Consider the following 22,229-nt stretch of genomic DNA (forward strand, 5'->3'; position numbering starts at 1 on the left):
TTCCTCATATTTCAAACATCATTCATACAAGTCATAAAATATGGCTTAATTGTGAATAGAATTCAATAAACTATACAGCAACTTTCCATCTTGTATTTTGTATTTATTTGTTGTATTTACTTTCTTTGCATAGTCCTGTAATAAGAGTATCTTTTCACTAGAGCTGGATCCTTATAAAGAGCTAATCCGATGTGGTCGACAATAAAGTTGAACAGTCAGACACAAGCATATGGTCATTCGGCTGTTGTGAAAGAGATTTAATGTCAAAAAAATAATAATTATTATTATTATTATATATAATTATTATTAATTTAATGATTAATAGCTTCAGTCACTGCGTCTTATTGCTGGGATTTTCTGTCTTTACACAGTCATTCCCTCTTTACAAAGGGAATGACTGGTCTTCCATTTCCTATGGTCCAGTGTTCACAACCTGGTTGGCAGAGACAACAGAGCAAAAATACGACATACGATTGTATAATTGTTTTTTCTGAATTACAGTTATTTTAGCGAGTGAAAAAAATGGTTTGGATTACTAAAAGACAAATGAAGTTGTTTTAAACCAAATAAACATGAGTTTGGGTTCACTGGCACTCTAAAAGTGTCTATTACCAAATTGAATGCACTGTAATGAGAATATCACAATATCAAAATGCAACACTTAGGGATGGAGGGAGGAGAGATATTTTGGGTTGTTTAGTTTAAATATTTATGATTTAAGCTAAAATGGCTTCTAAAATTAACCTACAATTAAAACTGTGCTTCTTTAAAACTGCGCAGTGATGAACGGGACCTCGTACCGGCTTGCGGCCGTTTTAGAACTGCGCTTCTTTAAAACTTGTCAGCGCACATGTTATGACGGCACGTGACGCGGCCGCAAGCCGGTGCTCGGTCCCGTTCATCACTGCACGCAGTTTTAATTTTAATTTTTCGCGAACTTATGTAATTTTAAGTTTTTGCGAATTTATGTAATCTGTAGAAGCAGATGAGATTAATTCCCTAGGAGGAGTTTGTTGAAATACAAGGCGAAAAAGTGAAAAAATTCCATTGAAAATGGCCAAATTTGACGGCACACCACGGACATGCCCTTCAACGTACAGTCACAAATAACACAGCGTTGGTTCAGCTCCATTTTGTGACTGTACTGACCAATTGTGAAGCAGATTCGATAAATTCCCTAGGAGGAGTTCGTTCAAATACAAGGCGAAAAAAGCGAAAATAAGACCACCGAATTCAAAACGGCCAACTTTGACGGCACGCCACGGACATGCCCGTCAACGTACAGTCACAAATAACACGGCGTTGGTTTAGCTCCATTTTGTGACTGTACTGACCAATTGTGAAGCAGATCCGATAAATTCCCTAGGAGGAGTTCGTTCAAATACAAGGCGAAAAAAGCGAAAATAAGACCACAGAATTCAAAACGGCCAACTTTGACGGCACGCCACGGACACGCCCTTCAACGTACAGTCACAAATAACACGGCGTTGGTTCAGCTCCATTTCCTGACTGCACTGACCAATTGTGAAGCATATCCGATAAATTCCCTAGGAGGAGTTTGTTGAAAAACAAGGCGAAAAAGTGAAAATTGCCGGTAAAAGTGCAAATTTAAAAAGAAAACAGCCGACTTCCGGTGGGTTTTGGGGCATGCGCTACAAACATGAAAAACACGAAATTTGGTATGTGAGCTAGAGGCACCAGTTTACACGTGTCCTGTGAATTTCATATTCATAACTATTACGGTCTCCGCAGAGTGATCGACCCTCCTCTGGCGGCCATGTTGTTTTGCCAATCAACTTCATTTTACTTGAGCAGTTAGAACTTTGGTCCCCAATGGCCACTGAGTTGGTCCCGCTCAAATCAAACATTGCCTATGAACTGTGGCTATTTTAGTAACAGGCCACACCCATTTGGAAGCCACGCCCCATTTGAAATTTTTTTGACTTTATCTTGTTCAGAATTTGATTCTGAACAACTTTAGTACAGGGGTCCAACATCATAGGAGTCCAATTCATGTAGATATGTGCAATTTACTATTTTCGGGGTGAAAAACACATCCCTTTTATGCCGCTTTTCCACCGCCAGTACCAGCTCGACTCGACTCGACTCGACTCGCCACGCCTTTTTTGCGTTTCCATTGGCAAAAAAAGTACCTGGTACCTAGTACCGGGTACTTTTTTTTAGTACTACCTCCGTCGAGGTTCCAAGCGAGAGGAATAGGTACTTTTGTGTGACGTAAACAGGCTGCTGGTAACTGATTGGCCAGCGGCTGTAAATGGGAATAATCTCTCAAAGTTAAGTTGTGTCCGGCGTGGTTGGAGTCCACGAACCCGCTCCCGAGGGGGACACTGATCAGCGTTTCGCCGTGTGTGTCGCTCCTTTCCCGGGGCTAGAGTTAGGCTGCGCGTCGTTATGTGTATCCGGCGTGGCTGGAGTCCACGGACCGGCTCCGGAGGATCAGCGTTTCGCTGTTTCGTTCCTTTCCTAGGGCTCGAGTTTCGCCTTGATCAACGTTACCGTATGACAACAATAGACGCGCAGTCATTGCGCTTTTTATTTTATTTTATTTCCCATCATAACCTTTCCCGGGAATCAGGAAATAGTCTTGATCAGATTCAGATTTCCCGGGAATCGCGTCTCCCGTGATTAAAACCTAATGACGACCCGCCCATGGTGGAGAGGTTCTTTTCTACGACCCGCCCACATTGAAGAGGTACTTTTTTAGATGGAAACGCAACCAAACCGAGTTGAGTCGAGGCGAGTCGAGTCGAGTCGAGTTGGTACTGGCGGTGGAAAAGCGGCATTAGAACGCAATGGCTCATGGGTACTTTCTACTTTACTGTACAGACGTATCCTTATGTCAGATTGAAGATAATGGGCCATAGATGATATGTGCCAAAGGATTTTTGGCTAAGTCGAAAAACCTGGGATCCTTGGGCAATTTAGTGTTTTGAACTAAATTCAAAATGGCGGGAAATCTGGCTACCGGAAGTGCTAAGTTAGTACTGCAAATTTGTTCATCATGAGAATTTGCATGTGTGGGCAAAGTTTCATGAGTGTAGGTCAAACCGGTGACGAGATATGCTTGTGCAAAGGTCGAAATTTTGGCATAGTTGGTATAGCGCCACCTTGGGGCCAATCTGAATTAGACGGCTAGAATATCTAAATTACAGCAGTCCCACCAAATGTGCCAAATAAAAATGAGTTTTCGTATATGTTCAGGGGGGGGAAAATGCAGTCGAAAGTAAAGGAAAATAATAATTAAAACTGCGAGCAGTGTTGAGGGAGTCAAGCTGATAAACTAATTAAACAAAATTAAAACATAAACTACCAAGTTTGGTTATGATATGTCAAAGGGCTGCTGAGATACAGGCATACTTGCTGTTTGGCGGCTTTGTGGTCAAATTTGATTGGCTGTTGCGGCCAAACGGTTTTGAATTTGAAGATTCTGTGTATAAGTTTTGTGAGGCATGGTCTGAGCAACATATGTGCCAAGTTTGGAGATGATTGGACAAAATGTGTGATGTGTGAAACATTTTGAAGGTTTTTGACATAAACCAAGATGGCGGACAATTTATCATGACGCAATATGACGTCATAGGGTGCGTTGAACTCGGCTTGGCCCAAGGATTCCAATGATGCCTTGTTTGTGAATATTGGTTGAATGTGTCAAAAGTTATAAACATGAATGCATGTCCAACTTTGACCTGTTGGTGGCGCTAGAGCTCATGGGCTAGCGACCTCAAATTTGCTGTGAGGGCTTATGGGACTGTCCTGAATCACTGTGCCAAATTTCACAACCTTTTGCCATTGGGTTCTATGGGCTGCCATAGACTCCCATTGAATGAAAATAATATTTGAACTGTTGGTGGCGCTAGAGCTCATGGGCTAGCAACCTCAAATTTGCTGTGAGGGCTTATGGGACTGTCCTGAATCAGTGTGCCAAATTTCACAACTTTTTACCATTTGGTTCTATGGGCTGCCATAGACTCCAATGGCAGGTAAATAATAATAATAATAATAATAATAATAGGAAAACGTAGAATAACAATGGTTGTCTCGCAGCTTCGCTGCTTGACTCCCAAATAATAGGAAAACGTAGAATAACAATGGTTGTCTCGCAGCTTCGCTGCTTGACCCCCAATAATAATAGGAAAACGTAGAATAACAATGGTTGTCTCGCAGCTTCGCTGCTTGACTCCCAATAATAATAGGAAAACGTAGAATAACAATGGTTGTCTCGCAGCTTCGCTGCTTGACTCCCAATAAGAAAAAGCGGACCAATTTCAATAGGGACCTTGCCAGTTTTGGCTCGGTCCCTAATTACCTTCATTTACATCCGACAGCATCATATTTCAGGCATAAGATCAATGGAGTGAGGTAAAAAGTAAAACAATGCTTCGGAATGTTCTATGAAGTTTAAAGTAATACAGAATAACGTAGGTAAAGGACAACTAATGCAAATTTTTGCAGTACAGTACTTCAGCAAAACTAACCCTAACTGTATATCCTGGTGGTAACCCAACAATCAAAGTGCCACAGGTTTAGCTATGGTGTTTCCCCACGTTCAATTTGAGCTACCAAGCCAATGCAATGCACTCACTTTCATAAAAGAATTACCCTTAAGCTGTATTCTCTTTCCTATAACGCCTCTCACCCTCCCCCAATATTCATTAATCAGACCACATGCATTTACAGCTGGTGTGTGGCAGGGCATGGGGGTGAGTGCCTTGTGTTTATTGGCTGCTCACCAAGGATTCTAGCCTGGTTTAGTGGTCATGGGCATGTGTGCCTTATAATCATGTAGGCAGAGCAGTGCTGGCACATATTCAGGCATGGGGGAGACTATGCTCTGGGGAGGAGCTATGGCTCATGGTTAGCGATAGTAAACATGAAAACTGTTGACTTATTGAGGTACTCTAATGACTTACATGTACGATTAATCAAACTAAATGAGGTTAAATAAATGCATATTATAAAACAGAGTAGTCAATGGTTTATTGAAATGTGGGATGAGACCTTGATGGAAATGCCCGAAATTGAACGGTACATACCTATTTACATTTACATTTAGGGCATTTAGCAGACGCTTTTATCCAAAGCGACTTACAATAAGTACATTTGTCATAAGAAGTGAAACAATTTATCGCTGTCGATACAGTAAAGATGTTCATAGATCCAAGTGCAAGTACTAACAATCGCCAGGCTAACCCATTCCCCATTCTCCCAGTGATAGCTAGCTACTGCAGATGCTACACAATTAAGTACTATGAAGAAATACAACGTACATTAAGTGCATACAATAAGTGCGTTCATTAAGGGCGTACATTAAGTGCCAGGACGTACAACAGACAATCGTGGGCAGGGGACTGAATGGCTATGCAGAGTCTAGGTGAACTCTGAACAGGTGAGTTTTGAGTCTTTTGCGGAAGGTGGTGAGCTACTCTGCGATCCTGACATCGGCAGGGAGCTCGTTCCACCACTGTGGTCCCAAAACAGACAAGAGTTGTGATTTGATTTATCATGTAAATAGGTACGCGATTGGTGCACCGATTTTATTTTTTCTCGAGACCCTATGACATACTCAAGATTTGTGATAATAAAATACAAAGACATCTGCGATGAAGTCAAAAGGCCTCAATGGTCAGCCCCGCTGCCCTAATGGAGGAACATTTCTGAATCTTGGTATAGCATATTTTACATGATGAACATTTCTGCCTCTAGGACCCACAATGTCCATCTGTATTTTTCTTACATTGAAAGTTTTAGGAAAACATCAAAAATCGTGTTCTTAATAACCGCAGGCTGCAAATTACACAAAATTTGGTCAACATGCTCTATTCAATTCAATTCAATTCAATTCAAAAAAACTTTATTTGTCCCCAAGGGGCAATTGAAGACAGACACGTAAAGCAGCAGCATTTACACAGGACAAGCTTAGGTGCAACATAAGCCAAGAACAAGACAATTGTTGTTAGTTACTGACAGATAAAACACAAGGCATAGTTATGTACAAATATACAGTGATATATAAATATTTTTATAAATAGAGAGCTGATCTTGAAAAGTTTTAAAAAGTGTAACATTAGACTAAAGGTTGCAATAATATCAGATAAAAAATGTACCAAGCTGATGAAGGAGCATTGAATTATGTTGTACAGTAAAGTAAAAAACCTTTAGGTGTGGGGTGGGGATGTGCAAAACATAGTCCACATTGGCCAGTACTTATGTGAGGCAGGCGCTAGCCCGGGTCGGGGGGTTAGGAGGAGTTGAGGAGGTAAACAGCCTTGGGGACAAAGGTTGCCTTTCTCCTCTGTGTCCTGCAGCCAGGGCAGCGAAGTCGGCGCCCTGAGGGGAGCCACTCAAAGGCGGGGTGTAGAGCGTGTGAGGGATCCTGCATAATCCTGTTTGCTAACCTGAGTGTTTGCTGCTCATTGATGGAGGAAAGTGATCTTGTTGGAAGTCCAATGATCTTGGAGCAGACTCTTGCTATGCTCTCCAGGCGGTTTCTATTCTGGAGACTGAGGGAGTGGAACCAGCATGTTATGGAGAATGTGGAGATACTTTCTATGAAGGAGTAATAGAAAGTTAGCATGATGTTTTTCCTGACTCCAAAGGAATTGAGTTTCCTTAGGAGATACTGTCGCTGGTGACATTTCCTGAGAATCTCTTCAGTGTTAGAGGAGAATTTCAGCAGGCTGTCGAAGATGGTGCCCAGATATTTGTACTCCTCCACCAGCTCCACCGGCCTCCCGTGAATTGAGGTGATGCATGCTGTGGCTAGCTCTCTCTGCCTGTTAGAAAAAGTCACCACCATGTCTTTGGTTTTATTGACGTTCAGCTCAAGGCATGAGCTGTCGCACCACTCCACAAACTCCTGGAGAGCTGGTCCATGATGTTGTGAGGGACCTGATAGCAGGGACAGGAGAACTGTGTCGTCAGCATACTTCACCAGATGACACTGAGGCTGTGTGGATCTGCAATCATCGGTGTAGAGGATGAAGAGCAGAGGTGAGAGCACACAGCCCTGAGGGGAGCCTGTTGAGGTGTGTCGGAGGTCGGAGAAGGTGTTGTTTACCCAGACTCTCTGTGACCTGTTGGTTAGAAAGTCCAGTATCTACCTGGTGAGTTGGTCATCTATTTGGAAGTAGGAGGTGAGTTTATTGGCCAGGATGTGAGGCTGTAGTGTATTGAATGCAGAGGAGAAGTCTGCAAACAGGAGTCTGGCTGTTGTTTTTGGTTGCTCCAGATGTTTGTGTATTGTGTCAATAATGAATGCTTTTGCATCGTCCACGCCTCTGCCTGTGCAGTATGCATACTGCAGTGAGTCCATCCGGGCCTCGGTTACTGTGAGGATGTGTTGTTTAACGACCCTCTCCATGGCCTTCATCGCCAGGGGTGTGAGGGCTATAGGCCTGAGGTCGTTTAGAGAGGTTATTTTACTCTTCTTAGGGATGGGGATGACTGTGGAGTGTTTCCAAAGCTGAGGGACTGTGCTGGTGTCCATGGATCTCTGAAACAGCTTTTGGAACACTCCCCCCAGCTGCTCAGCACAGAGTTTCAGGACCCGGCCGCTGATGTTGTCTGGGCCCGGAGAGCTATTCTCCCTGGTCCTCCTGAGGGCTCTCACCACCTCCTCTGTTTTAAAGACAAATTTATTGTCGCCCGGTTTCAATGTTGTAAGTGTCTCTGCCAATTGGGTGGAATTGTCAGTCTCAAACCTGGTGTAGAAGGAATTAAGGTCATTAGGGAGAGATGTAGGGCTGCTGCCCGCAACCTGGATGTTTTTTTGGCTGGAGACAGCACTATGGAAAATTATGATTGCATAAAAGATGTCTGACATTTGTTTTTACAAAATTCCATCAATCACAATTCCACAATTTTATTTTTAATTTTTTTAATTTACTGACACAATTTTGTGTCACTAGCTCCAAAAATCAGTCACAATGTCAATTTCATACTCAATAATGCTCAAAATCCCATATAAACAGCATTTTCTCATGACCCCTAACTCGGATTCACTCTGAATCACCTAACCACACATATCTCATTGGCCCAGAGTGACGTGCCCCCTACGAATCGCTGGAAAAGGGCACACACTGGGGTAGTGCGTGTGGGCTGTGCATTCCTGTCGAGACTGCTTGCAGCTTTAATTATCATTATTATTACTATTTTTATTATTATTATTCTTGGGTTTAGACTAATCAAGTAAATGGGAAGCAATACTTATATTTACATATTACACATTGCAATAAAGTAATGTGTAACAAGACATAAACCTTAATGTATCCTTTGCCAGTCAAAAATGATGCAATGTGCCATTGGTGCCTTTTAATGAGGTCAAGCACTTGGACATCAAGCAAACAGATTCAGTCCTACAAAAACAAATTCGGACATATAAATTCAGAAATAAATGACTAAAAGATGATTTAGTAAGAACGGGATCTTATATTAGAATTGTATTTTTTATAATTTTTTCTATTTAAATTTATAAAAATAAAAAATACCTTTTAGTACAAGAAAACTGAAATTATATGATCTTAGATGTAATGTGTGTTATTATGTTTAAAAGTCCAATCATTGTAGGTAAAGTTAAGTATTATTATATTAAACTAGGTTAATGAAATACTTACTAAAGGAGATGCAATCAAAAGATTCCCTGGCATAATGTCATTAAAGTTTATATACTCCAATAACAAGAACCATGCCAAATAAAGATCTGTGGTCACAGTTGCAACGTCAACCTAATTATTTATAGATAGATGCCCAAGCATCTTTCAGTCTGTCAAAGAAGATACATGTCAATGCAGCTGATTTTTAGCAGATATAAATATGATATTAAAATTGTAAAATGGAAAATGGTAAACATCAGGAATGATGCCTTTGTGTATCAGTGACTGCAGTTAGGATGATAACAAAAGGGGAGATATGAAAAGTTCCACTTTCAGCCCATATTTCAAACACAATATTTAACTGCTATAATTATTATCATGGATCAAATTAAAATGCTTCATAAATGAAGACAGTTCTCTGGTTAAACATGAATTAAGAAGAGCATGAATAAGAAGTTTGAACATTGAACAAAACGATAGTCAAAAAACTCACGTACTCATGCACGTTGCTGTTTTGCTAATCAAAGCCATTATCCATGATTCCATATGCATTGTGTTAAGCTGCCTTCAGACTGCTTTTCTACATTTCACCACTGGTCATGGTCATTTCTTCATTGTATATGACCACACACACACACACACACACACACACACACACACACACACACACACACACACACACACACACACACACACACACACACACACACACACACACACACACACACACACACACAGCAGGTTGGTTTATACAGCATTAATAAACTGATGTTGATTTGCTTATTTTAAGGAAAAGATTAGTTCCATATCACACTATGTTGATTAAATAATTATAGAAACCTTAGCGGATATGAAGAAGTGAAGGGAGTGCACTCTAAAAGGTATTAATAAATGCAACACTCTTCCTTCCAAGATCAGGCCTCTATTAATTTACACTGCCTGGCATTAAGTTGTAAAAGATTAAAAATCATGCCAACAAAGTGGAATGTTGGCTAACGGGTGCAATCTGGCAAGCACTGGTAATAAACTTGACTGTATTATATTTATAGATTCAAATGATTCTTAACATGTTAAAAATAATAAAATAATAATAAATGTTCTAAATTTTCAGGAAAAAAATGAAAATATGAAATATCCTCAGATATTAGGAAATTGATTCCAGCATAAAAACAGTTGAAATGTGTTGATGTTGCAGTGAAGCTATTGATATGCAAATACATAAACTACATCAATTGTTATCATGTATGGCACTCAAATAATGAGCCAATGAACAAACCCTAACCCTATTTGCAAAGTTTAAAAAAATAGTTTTGAAGATCTGCCCTTATTTAGTTCCTGCATGGACTGCAGAACCACCTCTATATAAGAGGCCACAAGATGAGCTGGATAGACTGCAGGAGATTTCAGGTTATTACAACTGGTGGTAAGTCAGGCTTCAGCGGCTGTCTTGGAGGGACCATTGCATTAGAGTAGAGTTTTTACACTCTGGTTTTCATGGAGCTTCTTTTCATTTATTTAAATAACTACTTCCTTATTTAGGCTACCTACCTTCTGTTAACTTTTTTAATGGAGATAATTTTGATTGTATATTATTTAAGAAGCCGTTGCATTATAGTTAAATACATTGAGGTTTTATTAAGGCATTTTTTTGTATTGCATATGTTTTGGGAATTCATGTTTTGAATGACGTTTTCAGTGTTTTCAGACAAAGTCAGACCGCTGTCAAGGAGAGCTGCTTTCTAGGAAAGACTATTGCTTTAGAATAGGGAATCTTGCGTCCTTGTTTTCATTAAGGTTAAGGTTAAGGTTATTAGATTAGTTACTAGAATTAGTCTTACCTCGCAAATCTTTTTTTATATTCTACTTCGAATGATACTTAAGTTTCATTTTTTGTTATTGAAACCATAAGTGTATGTGGGGGATTATTTTTACATTATGTTTTGTATTCGTTATAATCCCTTGTGGGATTTTGGCACAAGGGATTATAACATCTGATCCTGTGTATTAATGAAATTACCTCTTATCTACTTTTACATAATTTTATGAAGATTTTTATTTATTTATAATTTGATCATTAACTTTGTTGGCTTCAGATATGAAATGATGATAGAAGGGAGACATTTTTGACATAATTTAGTACGAAACATTAAGTGCCTCTGCACTGACATACATTTTATATAAAAAAAGAAAATCAAAAACGAGTAAAGTAAAATGTATACTTTAGACTCTGACTTGTAACCATTAACTTCATGAATAACTTTTTCTTGTTTAGGTATAATTTCTTCTGCGGTTGAAGGGAAGTAAACAGTAAGAATTATTTAATATCATCACATCACTGAATATCTCCAAACCTTCAAACCAGCTATGTGTACTTGTAAGATAACATTAATCAAGTAGTATGTTTGTTTTCATGAAATAAGCCTCCATCATGAGTACGGATGCAGAGATGGCCGTTTATGGCGCCGCAGCCATATACCTCCGGAAGCCAGAGAAGGAGAGGATTGCGGCCCAGAGTGCGCCATTTGATGCAAAGGCTGCTGCATATGTGACTGATGTTAAGGAACTGTATGTCAAGTGTACCATCACTAAAAGGGACGGTGGCAAAGTCACCGTTACAGTTTTGTCTACAAAAGAGGTAGGCAGAGGTTGATCATGGTAGAAACAAATTAGCTGGTATCAACAGAAAGTGAAAGTCTCAATAGTTGCACTGGTAAGAAAACTAATAATGGGATTCCATATTTTAGGAGAGGACAGTCAAGGAGGACGATGTCACACCCATGAACCCTCCCAAGTATGACAAAATTGAGGACATGGCCATGATGACCCATCTCAATGAAGCCTCTGTATTGTATAACCTTGCAGAGCGTTATTCAGCATGGATGATCTACGTAAGATATTTTGCCTCAATGAAAATATAGGAAACATAAGTACTATGCATCATTAATAGGTAACATTAATGTGAATCTCTGTGACCTCCTTCAGACCTACTCTGGGCTGTTCTGTGCCACTGTAAACCCCTACAAGTGGCTCCCAGTGTACGACCAGTCGGTTGTCAATGCCTACAGAGGCAAGAAGCGTATGGAGGCTCCACCCCACATCTTCTCAGTCTCTGACAACGCCTTCCAGAACATGCTCACTGGTTTGTAAATTAAAGTTTAAAATCTTACCTTGTTTTTATTAATAAAAGCCATACTCATGCAATGTTTGATACATTTGTTTCACAGATAGAGAGAACCAGTCAGTCCTGATCACGTAAGTTTGATTCTGGCAACATGATATAAATATATTACAATGATTCCTACATTGGAAAACATGTCAAAATTAACTTACTTTATTCTTCTTTTCATACCCAGTGGAGAATCCGGTGCTGGAAAGACTGTGAACACCAAGCGTGTCATCCAGTACTTTGCTACCATCTCAGTGGGTGGAGAGAAGAAGGATGCCCCTGCAGGCGCTGGAAAGATAAAAGTATGTTAAAACAATGAAAAATAAACATTAAATCAATGAATCAATACATATAGAAACCACCTAAGAACATGCAGAATATCAATATGATTCAATAAAAAGGTATTAACATTTTATGTTTGATTATAGGGGTCACTGGAGGACCAGATTATTGCAGCCAATCCCCTGCTGGAGGCCTATGGTAATGCCAAGACTGTGAGAAATGACAACTCCTCCCGTTTTGTAAGTATGAAATGAATTCCTCCCTGAAGATGCTCCTTGGTTTTTCTCTAGTCTTTTTTTGAGGATGATGAACGATTTATTTTGCAAACAGGGTAAATTCATCAGAATTCATTTCCACGCAAACGGTAAACTGTCCAGTGCTGATATTGAGACGTGTAAGTATCTAGTTCTACATGTGGATTAATCAACCAAGATTAATAGTGGTATAGGTTTTGATTAATGAATGGGCCTTACAGATCTGCTGGAGAAGTCAAGAGTGACATTCCAGCTTCCCGATGAGAGAGGCTATCACATCTTCTACCAGATGATGACCAACCACAAACCTGAGATAGTTGGTGAGATTTTATAATAGTTAGTGTCAAGAATGTACTTAATATTAAGATGAAGAGATTTCCAAAATTTCTTTTATCTGTTCCAATATGACTTAATATGTAAATATGACTTCTGAAGTTCAACTATTTGAAGGGCTAGTTAGTGCTAGGTCTCTAGAATGAATCGTTTTTTGGTAAAGATTATATCTTCCATTGCATAGTTTGGAAATGCATTTGGAAATGCAATTACATGCATTGCATGTGTGTGAAAAGCAAGATTAATTATTTTTTATTCAGAAGTTCTGTAGCATCATATAGATGAAAAATTATATTGACAAAAAACGAGCTGGAAAATGACATTTGTTTAATCCCTCAGAAATGACCCTCATCACCACCAACCCCTACGACTTCCCCATGTGCAGTCAGGGTCAGATCACTGTCGCCAGCATTGATGACAAAGTGGAGCTGGACGCTACTGATGTCAGTGGTTGATCTAAAAAACTTCATACATTTTCCACATAGCATGTATCTGACAAAATGTTTTCTAAATGTTTTTTCTTTTCGACACAGGAAGCTATTGATATTTTGGGTTTCACTAATGAGGACAAGATGGGCATCTTTAAGTTTACTGGTGCTGTGCTTCACCACGGTAACATGAAGTTCAAGCAGAAGCAGCGTGAGGAGCAGGCTGAGCCAGATGGCAATGAAGGTAACTATTAACATGCATTCATCAGTGCACTAGAAGGTATATTGGTACATATTTGCTTTTTTTAAGACATTATCATACTGAATAATAATATATACATTTTTCATGTTAACTTTGTAGAGGCCGACAAGATTTCATATCTACTGGGTCTGAATTCTGCTGATATGCTCAAGGCTCTTTGCTACCCAAGAGTGAAGGTCGGAAATGAGTATGTCACCAAGGGACAGACTGTACCTCAGGTAAGAAAAACACAATGTGTTGACGAAATATGGTAGGATTTCTGTTGACATGGTGCATTGTCTATGAGACTAATATTTTTGATGATTTTATATGAACAATTTATTTCAGGTCAACAACTCAGTGAGTGCCCTGGCCAAGTCTATCTATGAGAGGATGTTCTTGTGGATGGTCATCCGTATCAATTCGATGCTGGACACCAAGCAAGCAAGACAATTCTACATTGGTGTGCTGGACATTGCTGGTTTTGAGATTTTTGATGTGAGTTGTTAAATAAGTAGCAGCATTTATGATAGCATTTCTTTCATTCTGACACAATAGTCATTACCATTCAATTGTTGAAAACTAGTAACAGTCGGTTTATTAAATGTCCCCTACTAGTTCAACAGCATGGAGCAGCTGTGCATCAACTTCACCAATGAGAAACTGCAACAGTTCTTCAACCACCACATGTTTGTCCTGGAGCAAGAGGAGTACAAGAAGGAGGGTATTATCTGGGAGTTCATTGACTTCGGCATGGACTTGGCTGCCTGCATTGAGCTTATTGAGAAGGTACACCTGAATATTATAACTATATATATATATTCTTTGTGTGACTTACAAATTACTTTTGATAATGTTTCATCAATCCTATTTTCTCTTAAGCCAATGGGCATCTTCTCCATCCTTGAAGAGGAGTGCATGTTCCCCAAGGCCTCAGACGTTACTTTCAAGAACAAGCTGTATGACCAGCATCTTGGCAAGACCAAAGCATTTGAGAAGCCCAAGCCTGCAAAGGGCAAGGCTGAGGCCCACTTCTCCCTGGTGCATTATGCTGGTACTGTGGACTACAACGTCGGTGGCTGGCTGGACAAGAACAAGGATCCCCTGAATGACTCTGTTGTGCAGCTGTACCAGAAGTCCTCAAACAAACTGCTGCCTGTCCTTTACCCACCTGTAGTTGAAGGTACATATTCATAGAATGTAACCATAGGTTATAACTGTTAATCCATTCTATTATAATACACATTTATTTTCAAGCCATTTATTGCCTCTGTTTTACAAATATAAACATGAAAAATGAACCGTTACTTATGACAAATAATTAATAACAGAGGTCGGGGGTGGAAAGAAGGGAGGCAAGAAGAAGGGTGGCTCCATGCAGACGGTGTCTTCACAGTTCAGGGTAAGGGATAACAGACAAACAAATGTAAAACTGAAACCTTCTTTAATTTTTTTTTCCTGAATGTGTTCTTTATCAGTAAATTATATATGTATATATTTCATATATTATGCTTGGATGTGTCTTTAGGAGAACTTGGGCAAACTGATGACCAACTTGAGGAGCACCCATCCTCACTTTGTGCGTTGCCTGATTCCCAATGAGTCAAAGACTCCAGGTACAGTGAGCACTAACAAATGTGTGTAGGGTCTGGGATAGGATATGATATGTTACTGTCATTGCCACACTAAACTACTTATGTTGACAATGTATTTATCACCCATGTTACAGGACTCATGGAGAACTTCCTGGTTATCCACCAGCTGAGGTGTAACGGTGTACTGGAGGGCATCAGAATCTGCAGAAAGGGCTTCCCCAGCAGAATCCTCTATGCTGACTTCAAGCAGAGGTAATAACTCAAAGATTTGTGAAGGACAACTTTACAAGTGCCTTTGGACATTTGAATGCATCTTTAAACATTATTATGGTCTTCTTCAGGTACAAAGTACTGAATGCCAGTGTCATCCCTGATGGCCAGTTTATTGACAACAAGAAGGCTTCTGAGAAACTGCTTGGGTCAATTGATGTGCCTCACGATGAGTACAAATTTGGACACACCAAGGTCTCTTTATTGTTGTCAAAAAATATGTTTATAATTCATTGAAAGTCACTAGCTGACAAAAGTATTTTCTTACATTAAGGTGTTCTTCAAAGCTGGTCTTCTGGGTACTCTTGAGGAGATGCGAGATGAGAAGCTGGCTGCTCTGGTCGGAATGATTCAGGCTGCATGCAGAGGTTATGTCATGAGAAAGGAGTATGTGAAGATGACAGAGAGGAGGTATGTTTTAAAACATAGTGCTCAAAACTAAAACTGGTAATTAGATACTGAGTGTGAAATATGACTGGTTTATTTTATTTGATAGGGAAGCCATCTACACTATTCAGTACAATGTTCGCTCATTCATGAATGTCAAACACTGGCCATGGATGAAGGTGTACTACAAGATCAAGCCTCTTCTGAAGAGTGCTGAAACTGAGAAGGAGCTCTCTGACATGAAGGATAACTATGAAAAGATGAAGACAGACCTGGCAGCTGCCCTGGCCAAGAAGAAGGAACTTGAGCAGAAGATGGTTTCTCTCCTGCAGGAGAAGAATGACCTTTCACTGCAAGTGGCTTCTGTAAGTAAACATTATTTTTGTATCCCTGTCTGTGCAGTGAGGTAAATGTGATGTAACATGTTCTACATCTCTAAATATCACACAGGAAGGAGAGAATCTGAATGATGCTGAAGAGAGGTGTGAAGGACTTATCAAGAGTAAGATCCAGCTGGAGGCCAAAGTCAAAGAGGTAACTGAGAGGCTTGAGGATGAGGAGGAAATCAATGCTGAGCTGACTGCCAAGAAGAGGAAACTGGAGGATGAATGCTCTGAACTCAAGAAGGACATTGATGACTTGGAGCTTACCTTGGCCAAAGTGGAGAAGGAGAAACATGCCACTGAGAACAAGGTTTATAAAGATTCTTTGACAAAAGATTTAAAAAAGAATAATACAAATTAGCATGTATTACACATTATTTTGTTTTCTTTAGGTGAAGAACCTCACTGAGGAGATGGCCTCTCAGGATGAGAGCGTTGCAAAGCTGACAAAGGAGAAGAAAGCCCTCCAAGAGTCACATCAGCAGACTCTTGATGACCTGCAGGCAGAGGAAGACAAAGTCAACACTCTGACCAAGGCTAAGACCAAGCTTGAACAGCAAGTGGATGATGTGAGTAAAATAAAACCTCATGCAAACTTAGAATTAATATCAGTAATGGAGTTGAGTGAATATTCAACCATACATTAGATTGTTCTTAATTATATGAAATGATTGACATCCAGCTTGAAGGTTCTCTGGAGCAAGAGAAGAAGCTCCGTATGGACCTTGAGAGATCCAAGAGAAAGCTTGAGGGTGATCTGAAACTGGCTCAGGAAACTGTCATGGATCTTGAGAACGACAAACAGCAGTCTGATGAGAAAATCAAGAAGTAAGACAATTGTATTTTCTGAACCACAATAGAATGCACTCCATGTGCCTTCTGATTTCTTTTTTTTTTTTTGCAATAATTGACCATTTCTTTCATTAATTAATCACAGGAAGGACTTTGAGACCAGCCAGCTTCTGAGCAAGATTGAAGATGAGCAGTCACTGGGTGCTCAGCTTCAGAAAAAGATCAAGGAGCTTCAGGTTAGCAAATACTGGAGAATACACCTAATTCCTTTGCTGTTAATACACATTTTCTGAAATTACATACTTTGAAATTGAGCTTGATATTTGTCTATTATTTAGGCCCGTATTGAGGAACTGGAGGAAGAGATTGAGGCTGAGCGTGCTGCTCGTGCCAAGGTTGAGAAGCAGAGAGCTGATCTCTCCAGGGAACTTGAAGAGATCAGTGAGAGGCTTGAAGAGGCTGGTGGAGCCACTTCTGCTCAGATTGAGATGAACAAGAAGCGTGAGGCTGAGTTCCAGAAGCTGCGTCGTGACCTTGAGGAGTCCACCCTGCAGCATGAAGCCACTGCTGCTGCTCTGCGTAAGAAGCAGGCTGACAGTGTAGCAGAGCTGGGAGAGCAGATTGACAACCTCCAGCGTGTCAAGCAGAAGCTTGAGAAGGAGAAGAGCGAGTTCAAGATGGAGATTGATGACCTCTCCAGCAACATGGAAGCTGTTTCTAAGGCCAAGGTAAGTTATTCCTCAATACCTTCATTGTATTAAGAAATACAAAAAAATAAGTATGTAAATAACAATAAATTAACAAAAATTGATAAACTTTTAATCATTAGGGAAATCTGGAAAAGATTTGCCGTACCCTTGAGGACCAACTGAGTGAAATCAAGGCTAAGAGTGATGAGAATGCTCGCCAGATCAATGACATCAGTGCCCAGAGAGCAAGACTGCTGACAGAAAATGGTTGATGCTTATTTTATTCAGTCATTTGAATCATTTGAAATTCTTGGGGTACCATTTTTGGAACATAATTGAATATACATTTTCTCACAAATTCAATATGTATTACTTATTTGATATACCTCCTCCAACTATAGGTGAGTTTGGTCGACAGCTTGAGGAGAAGGAAGCTCTTGTCTCCCAGCTGACCAGAGGCAAGCAGGCCTATACTCAACAGGTTGAGGAGCTGAAGAGGCAAAATGAGGAGGAAGTAAAGGTAAGGATAATTTATTCATAAAGATGTTAGGGTTCAAAGATCAAGAAATGTATTCAATTTACAAGATCTCCGTTTCCCCTTTTGTAGGCCAAGAATGCTCTTGCTCATGGTGTGCAATCAGCCCGCCATGACTGTGACCTTCTGAGGGAGCAGTTTGAGGAGGAGCAGGAGGCCAAGGCTGAGCTGCAGCGTGGAATGTCCAAGGCCAACGGTGAGGTGGCTCAGTGGAGGAGCAAGTATGAAACTGATGCTATCCAGCGCACTGAGGAGCTTGAGGAATCCAAGTGAGTCAAACATTTAATAATTAAACACATTCTCTTTGATGAATGTCCACAAATTAAGCCATGATATTATTTAACAGGAAAAAGCTTGCCCAGCGCCTTCAAGAGGCTGAGGAACAGATTGAGGCTGTGAACTCAAAGTGTGCCTCTCTGGAGAAGACCAAACAGAGACTCCAGGGTGAGGTGGAGGATCTCATGGTTGATGTTGAGAGGGCCAATGGACTGGCTGCCAACCTTGACAAGAAGCAGAGGAACTTTGACAAGGTGGGTTGTTCTTCATTTAAATATATGGTAATATTATCATCCTAGGGTCCTTCCTCCGGTCCTAAACAACCACTTTATTAACAATAATGTACAGGTTTTGGCTGACTGGAAGCAGAAATATGAGGAGGGCCAGGCAGAGCTTGAAGGAACTCAGAAAGAGGCTCGTTCTCTCAGCACTGAGCTTTTCAAGATGAAGAACTCCTATGAAGAAACTCTGGATCATCTGGAGACCATGAAGCGTGAAAACAAAAACCTCCAGCGTGAGTTTTTGCTTAGTAATATTAACAGTACTATGTTGTGCTTAAACATGCATCAGACTTATTACAAATACAAAATTGTTCTTCAGAGGAGATTTCTGATCTGACTGAACAAATTGGTGAGACTGGAAAGAGCATCCATGAGCTGGAGAAATCCAAGAAGCAGGTGGAGACAGAGAAGACGGAGATCCAGTCAGCCCTTGAGGAAGCTGAGGTGAGGATGATTAAATAAGCAAACAACACTTGAAAAAAGACATTCAATTTCCATAAATGTGTCTAATTCAATTTCATACATTAGGGAACTCTGGAGCATGAAGAGTCCAAGATTCTGCGTGTCCAGCTGGAGCTCAACCAGATTAAGGGTGAGGTTGACAGGAAGCTGGCTGAGAAGGATGAGGAGATGGAGCAGATCAAGAGGAACAGCCTGAGGGTCATTGACTCCATGCAGACCACTCTTGACTCTGAGGTCAGGAGCAGGAATGATGCCCTGAGAATCAAGAAGAAGATGGAAGGAGACCTGAATGAGATGGAGATCCAGCTGAGTCATGCCAACCGCCAGGCTGCTGAGGCCCAGAAGCAGCTGAGGAATGTTCAGGGACAACTGAAGGTATGACACAAACTAATGTTTGGCGCATGTAAAACATACTTCCAGCTATCCTGTTAGGACGTTTTCTGATAAGTGTTTTCTGTTAATATTAGGATGCCCAATTGCACCTTGATGATGCCACCAGAGCTGCTGACGACCTGAAGGAGCAGGCTGCCATGGTGGAACGTAGGAACGGTCTCATGGTGGCTGAAATCGAGGAGCTGAGAGCAGCTCTGGAACAGACAGAGAGAGGCCGCAAAGTGGCTGAGCAAGAGCTGGTGGATGCCAGCGAGCGTGTTGGACTGCTGCACTCTCAGGTAAACAAACATTCTTATTCTGTCATACGAGTACGAGAACACGTTCATGTTTTAACTGTAATTATATAATAATATGTTTCAGAACACAAGCCTGTTGAACTCAAAGAAGAAGCTGGAAAGTGACCTGGTCCAAGTCCAGGGTGAGGTGGACGACAGTGTCCAGGAAGCCAGAAATGCTGAAGAGAAGGCCAAGAAGGCCATCACTGATGTAGGTATACTTTTATTTCTTCATTCATGGAATGAAAAGTTTATGGAACTCTTGATTAAACGTTGTTTGACCTTGTAGGCTGCCATGATGGCTGAGGAGCTGAAGAAAGAGCAGGATACTAGTTCTCACCTGGAGAGGATGAAGAAGAACCTGGAGGTCACAGTGAAAGACCTTCAGCACCGCCTGGATGAGGCTGAGAACCTGGCCATGAAGGGTGGCAAGAAGCAGCTCCAGAAACTGGAGTCCAGAGTAAGACAATAATCAGCATGCATTTAATAATAAGTAGAAGTCCACTGTAAGCGAAAGATTAAGATTAAAGATTAATGATTCACTATTTCTTTAAAGGTTCGCGATCTGGAGGCAGAGGTTGATGGTGAACAGAGACGTGGAGCAGATGCTATAAAAGGTGTCCGCAAATATGAGAGGAGGGTCAAGGAACTCACCTACCAGGTATGTCAAACTTACATCTCCAAATATGTTTCTACTGCATTTTATCATATCTGAAGGCCACATGATGTTGATTTTTCACTTCCAAATGTGCATCAGACTGAGGAGGATAAGAAGAATGGTTGCAGACTCCAGGATCTTGTGGACAAGCTGCAGATGAAGGTGAAGGCTTACAAGAGGCAGTCTGAGGAAGCGGTAAGTTCAATATTACTAGGCATACTCAGGTCAACTTTGCTACATTATATTCAAACTGACAAAATATGAATGTTTCTACAGGAGGAGCAGGCCAACTCTTACCTGTCCAAGTGCAGGAAGGTTCAACATGAGCTGGAGGAGGCTGAGGAACGTGCTGACATCGCCGAGACTCAGGTCAACAAGCTGAGGTCTAAGAGCCGTGACTCTGGAAAGGTAATTGGAGAGTAAAAGTTCAGATTTTTCCACTATTTTCTATTTAATAATTTCCTAGAATTCTTTATTTTAAAAATGCCTTCTACACATTTATATCATATTTAGGTAATGGCAAGGTAATTGGACAGTAAATAGACAGTGTACAGTGTAGAATATTCCACAAAAAATGTGTCCTAATCATTTCCTTATATTATTTTATACAAATGCCTTTTAAACATCCAAATTCTAAAAGTTTTTTGTCTTGCTTCTCTCTTTAGGCAAAGGACAGTGCTGAATAATTCCGTTCCATTTGAAACAGCTCACATACAAGTCATACAATATGACTCAAGGAATCAAATTCAATAAACTATACAGCAACTTTTCCTCTTGTCTTTTGTATTCATTTACCTTTATTAGTTCACTCCTGTAATCAGAGTATCTCTTCATTAGAGCTGGATCCTTCTAATTAGGTCATTGGATGTGGTACACAATAAAGTTAAACTGTCAGAGTTGCAGTCCTTCTGCTGTGCTTCTCTTTGTTTTTTTCATAGGCTTTAGTAGTTCTAGGGTGAAGGGGTTGTAAATTAAAGGGAAAGATGTATCGCAGAAATGCTTGTACTGTCATGATCTGCCCTCTCAGTCATCTCATTCACCTTAGCTCCCAGTGTTTTTCCACCGGCCCCTCCTTCTCCTCACCCACCTGCCAGCCACTCTCTGCTCATCAGTCCAACTCTCCTCACCTGCTGCGCTCAGCTGCCTCTGATCACTAATCAACCCGTCATATAGGCTGTGTCCCAATTCAGGGGCTGCATCCTTCGAAGGATGCAGCCTTCGTAGACCACAAAGGCTGCATCGAAGGCCAAACGAGCGTTGTGAAATGGGACGGTCTAGCCTACGGAGCATTTCCGGATTGCGTAACCAGCCGTTAACGTCCTTTACCTTGCGTGACCACGCGGCGCTCCTGTCTCCTAGCAACCCTGACAGCTGCGGTTCAAACCGGACAGCGGAGGAGAAATATGGAGCCAGAAATCATAATTTTATTGGTTATGTTTTATCTTTTATTGGAGGAGTGGAGGAGATTCACCACCGGGTGAAGAGGAAGAGAGGACGTTGGCTTAACGTTAATTAGTTTAACGTTATATGTCTAGCGTTAATGTCATTGAACTTTGACAATAAAGTTACATATTTAAAATGGTCCCAACCTTACTTTTATATTTAAAAAATGTTTTGTCATTAAATATGTATTCGCTGCAGCTGCTGCTTCCGCTCTCTCCGCGCCATTTCTGAAAAAATATCCAACGCGCAATGAATGTTGGGATACGTTGGGCCGTGAAGGATGCATCCGATGCGTCCTTCAAATCCGGGAAACGAAGGCTGCATATCTCGGCCGCATTCAAAGGACCCTTCGAAATGGGACAGCACTTGACACGCCGCTGTGACGTATGCGGTCTTCAAATGCGTCCTTCGAAGGATGCAACCCCTGAATTGGGACACGGCCATAGACTCTCCTCTCAGTTCACTCAGTGCCAG

The 22,229-nt window shown here is 40.8% G+C and overlaps 1 protein-coding gene across 1 annotated transcript; it reads left to right on the top strand.

Annotated features, from left to right (window-relative positions):
* Nucleotides 1-9,953: 9,953 nt before the first annotated feature.
* On the top strand, nucleotides 9,954-21,082 carry LOC311367969 (myosin heavy chain, fast skeletal muscle-like). Its single transcript, XM_084486835.1, has 41 exons — nucleotides 9,954-10,035; nucleotides 10,885-10,919; nucleotides 11,033-11,247; nucleotides 11,357-11,500; nucleotides 11,595-11,751; nucleotides 11,837-11,864; nucleotides 11,966-12,080; nucleotides 12,207-12,299; nucleotides 12,391-12,454; nucleotides 12,536-12,634; nucleotides 12,987-13,090; nucleotides 13,181-13,319; nucleotides 13,437-13,555; nucleotides 13,665-13,814; nucleotides 13,935-14,105; nucleotides 14,199-14,499; nucleotides 14,648-14,718; nucleotides 14,845-14,932; nucleotides 15,046-15,163; nucleotides 15,253-15,376; nucleotides 15,456-15,592; nucleotides 15,678-15,933; nucleotides 16,019-16,261; nucleotides 16,344-16,520; nucleotides 16,634-16,779; nucleotides 16,889-16,979; nucleotides 17,082-17,471; nucleotides 17,573-17,699; nucleotides 17,834-17,952; nucleotides 18,040-18,236; nucleotides 18,314-18,497; nucleotides 18,592-18,757; nucleotides 18,844-18,968; nucleotides 19,053-19,361; nucleotides 19,454-19,657; nucleotides 19,740-19,865; nucleotides 19,944-20,114; nucleotides 20,211-20,315; nucleotides 20,412-20,507; nucleotides 20,589-20,720; nucleotides 20,978-21,082. The coding sequence occupies exons 3-41, from the start codon at nucleotides 11,041-11,043 to the stop codon at nucleotides 20,996-20,998; spliced, it is 5,814 nt and encodes a 1,937-aa protein (XP_084342961.1). The 5' UTR covers nucleotides 9,954-10,035; nucleotides 10,885-10,919; nucleotides 11,033-11,040; the 3' UTR covers nucleotides 20,999-21,082.
* Nucleotides 21,083-22,229: the final 1,147 nt, after the last annotated feature.

Source organism: Micromesistius poutassou, assembly GCF_964030765.1.
Source record: "Micromesistius poutassou genome assembly, chromosome: 22".
Taxonomy (NCBI): domain Eukaryota; kingdom Metazoa; phylum Chordata; class Actinopteri; order Gadiformes; family Gadidae; genus Micromesistius; species Micromesistius poutassou.

Coding starts and splice junctions, on each gene's coding strand:
- LOC311367969 (XM_084486835.1), top strand. CDS start 11,041: ATGAGTACGGATGCAGAGATGGCCGTTTATGGCGCCGCAGCCATATAC. Junction 12,455..12,535: donor CAGTGCTGATATTGAGACGT/GTAAGTATCTAG, acceptor TGGGCCTTACAG/ATCTGCTGGAGAAGTCAAGA. Junction 18,237..18,313: donor GAGGAGCTTGAGGAATCCAA/GTGAGTCAAACA, acceptor ATTATTTAACAG/GAAAAAGCTTGCCCAGCGCC.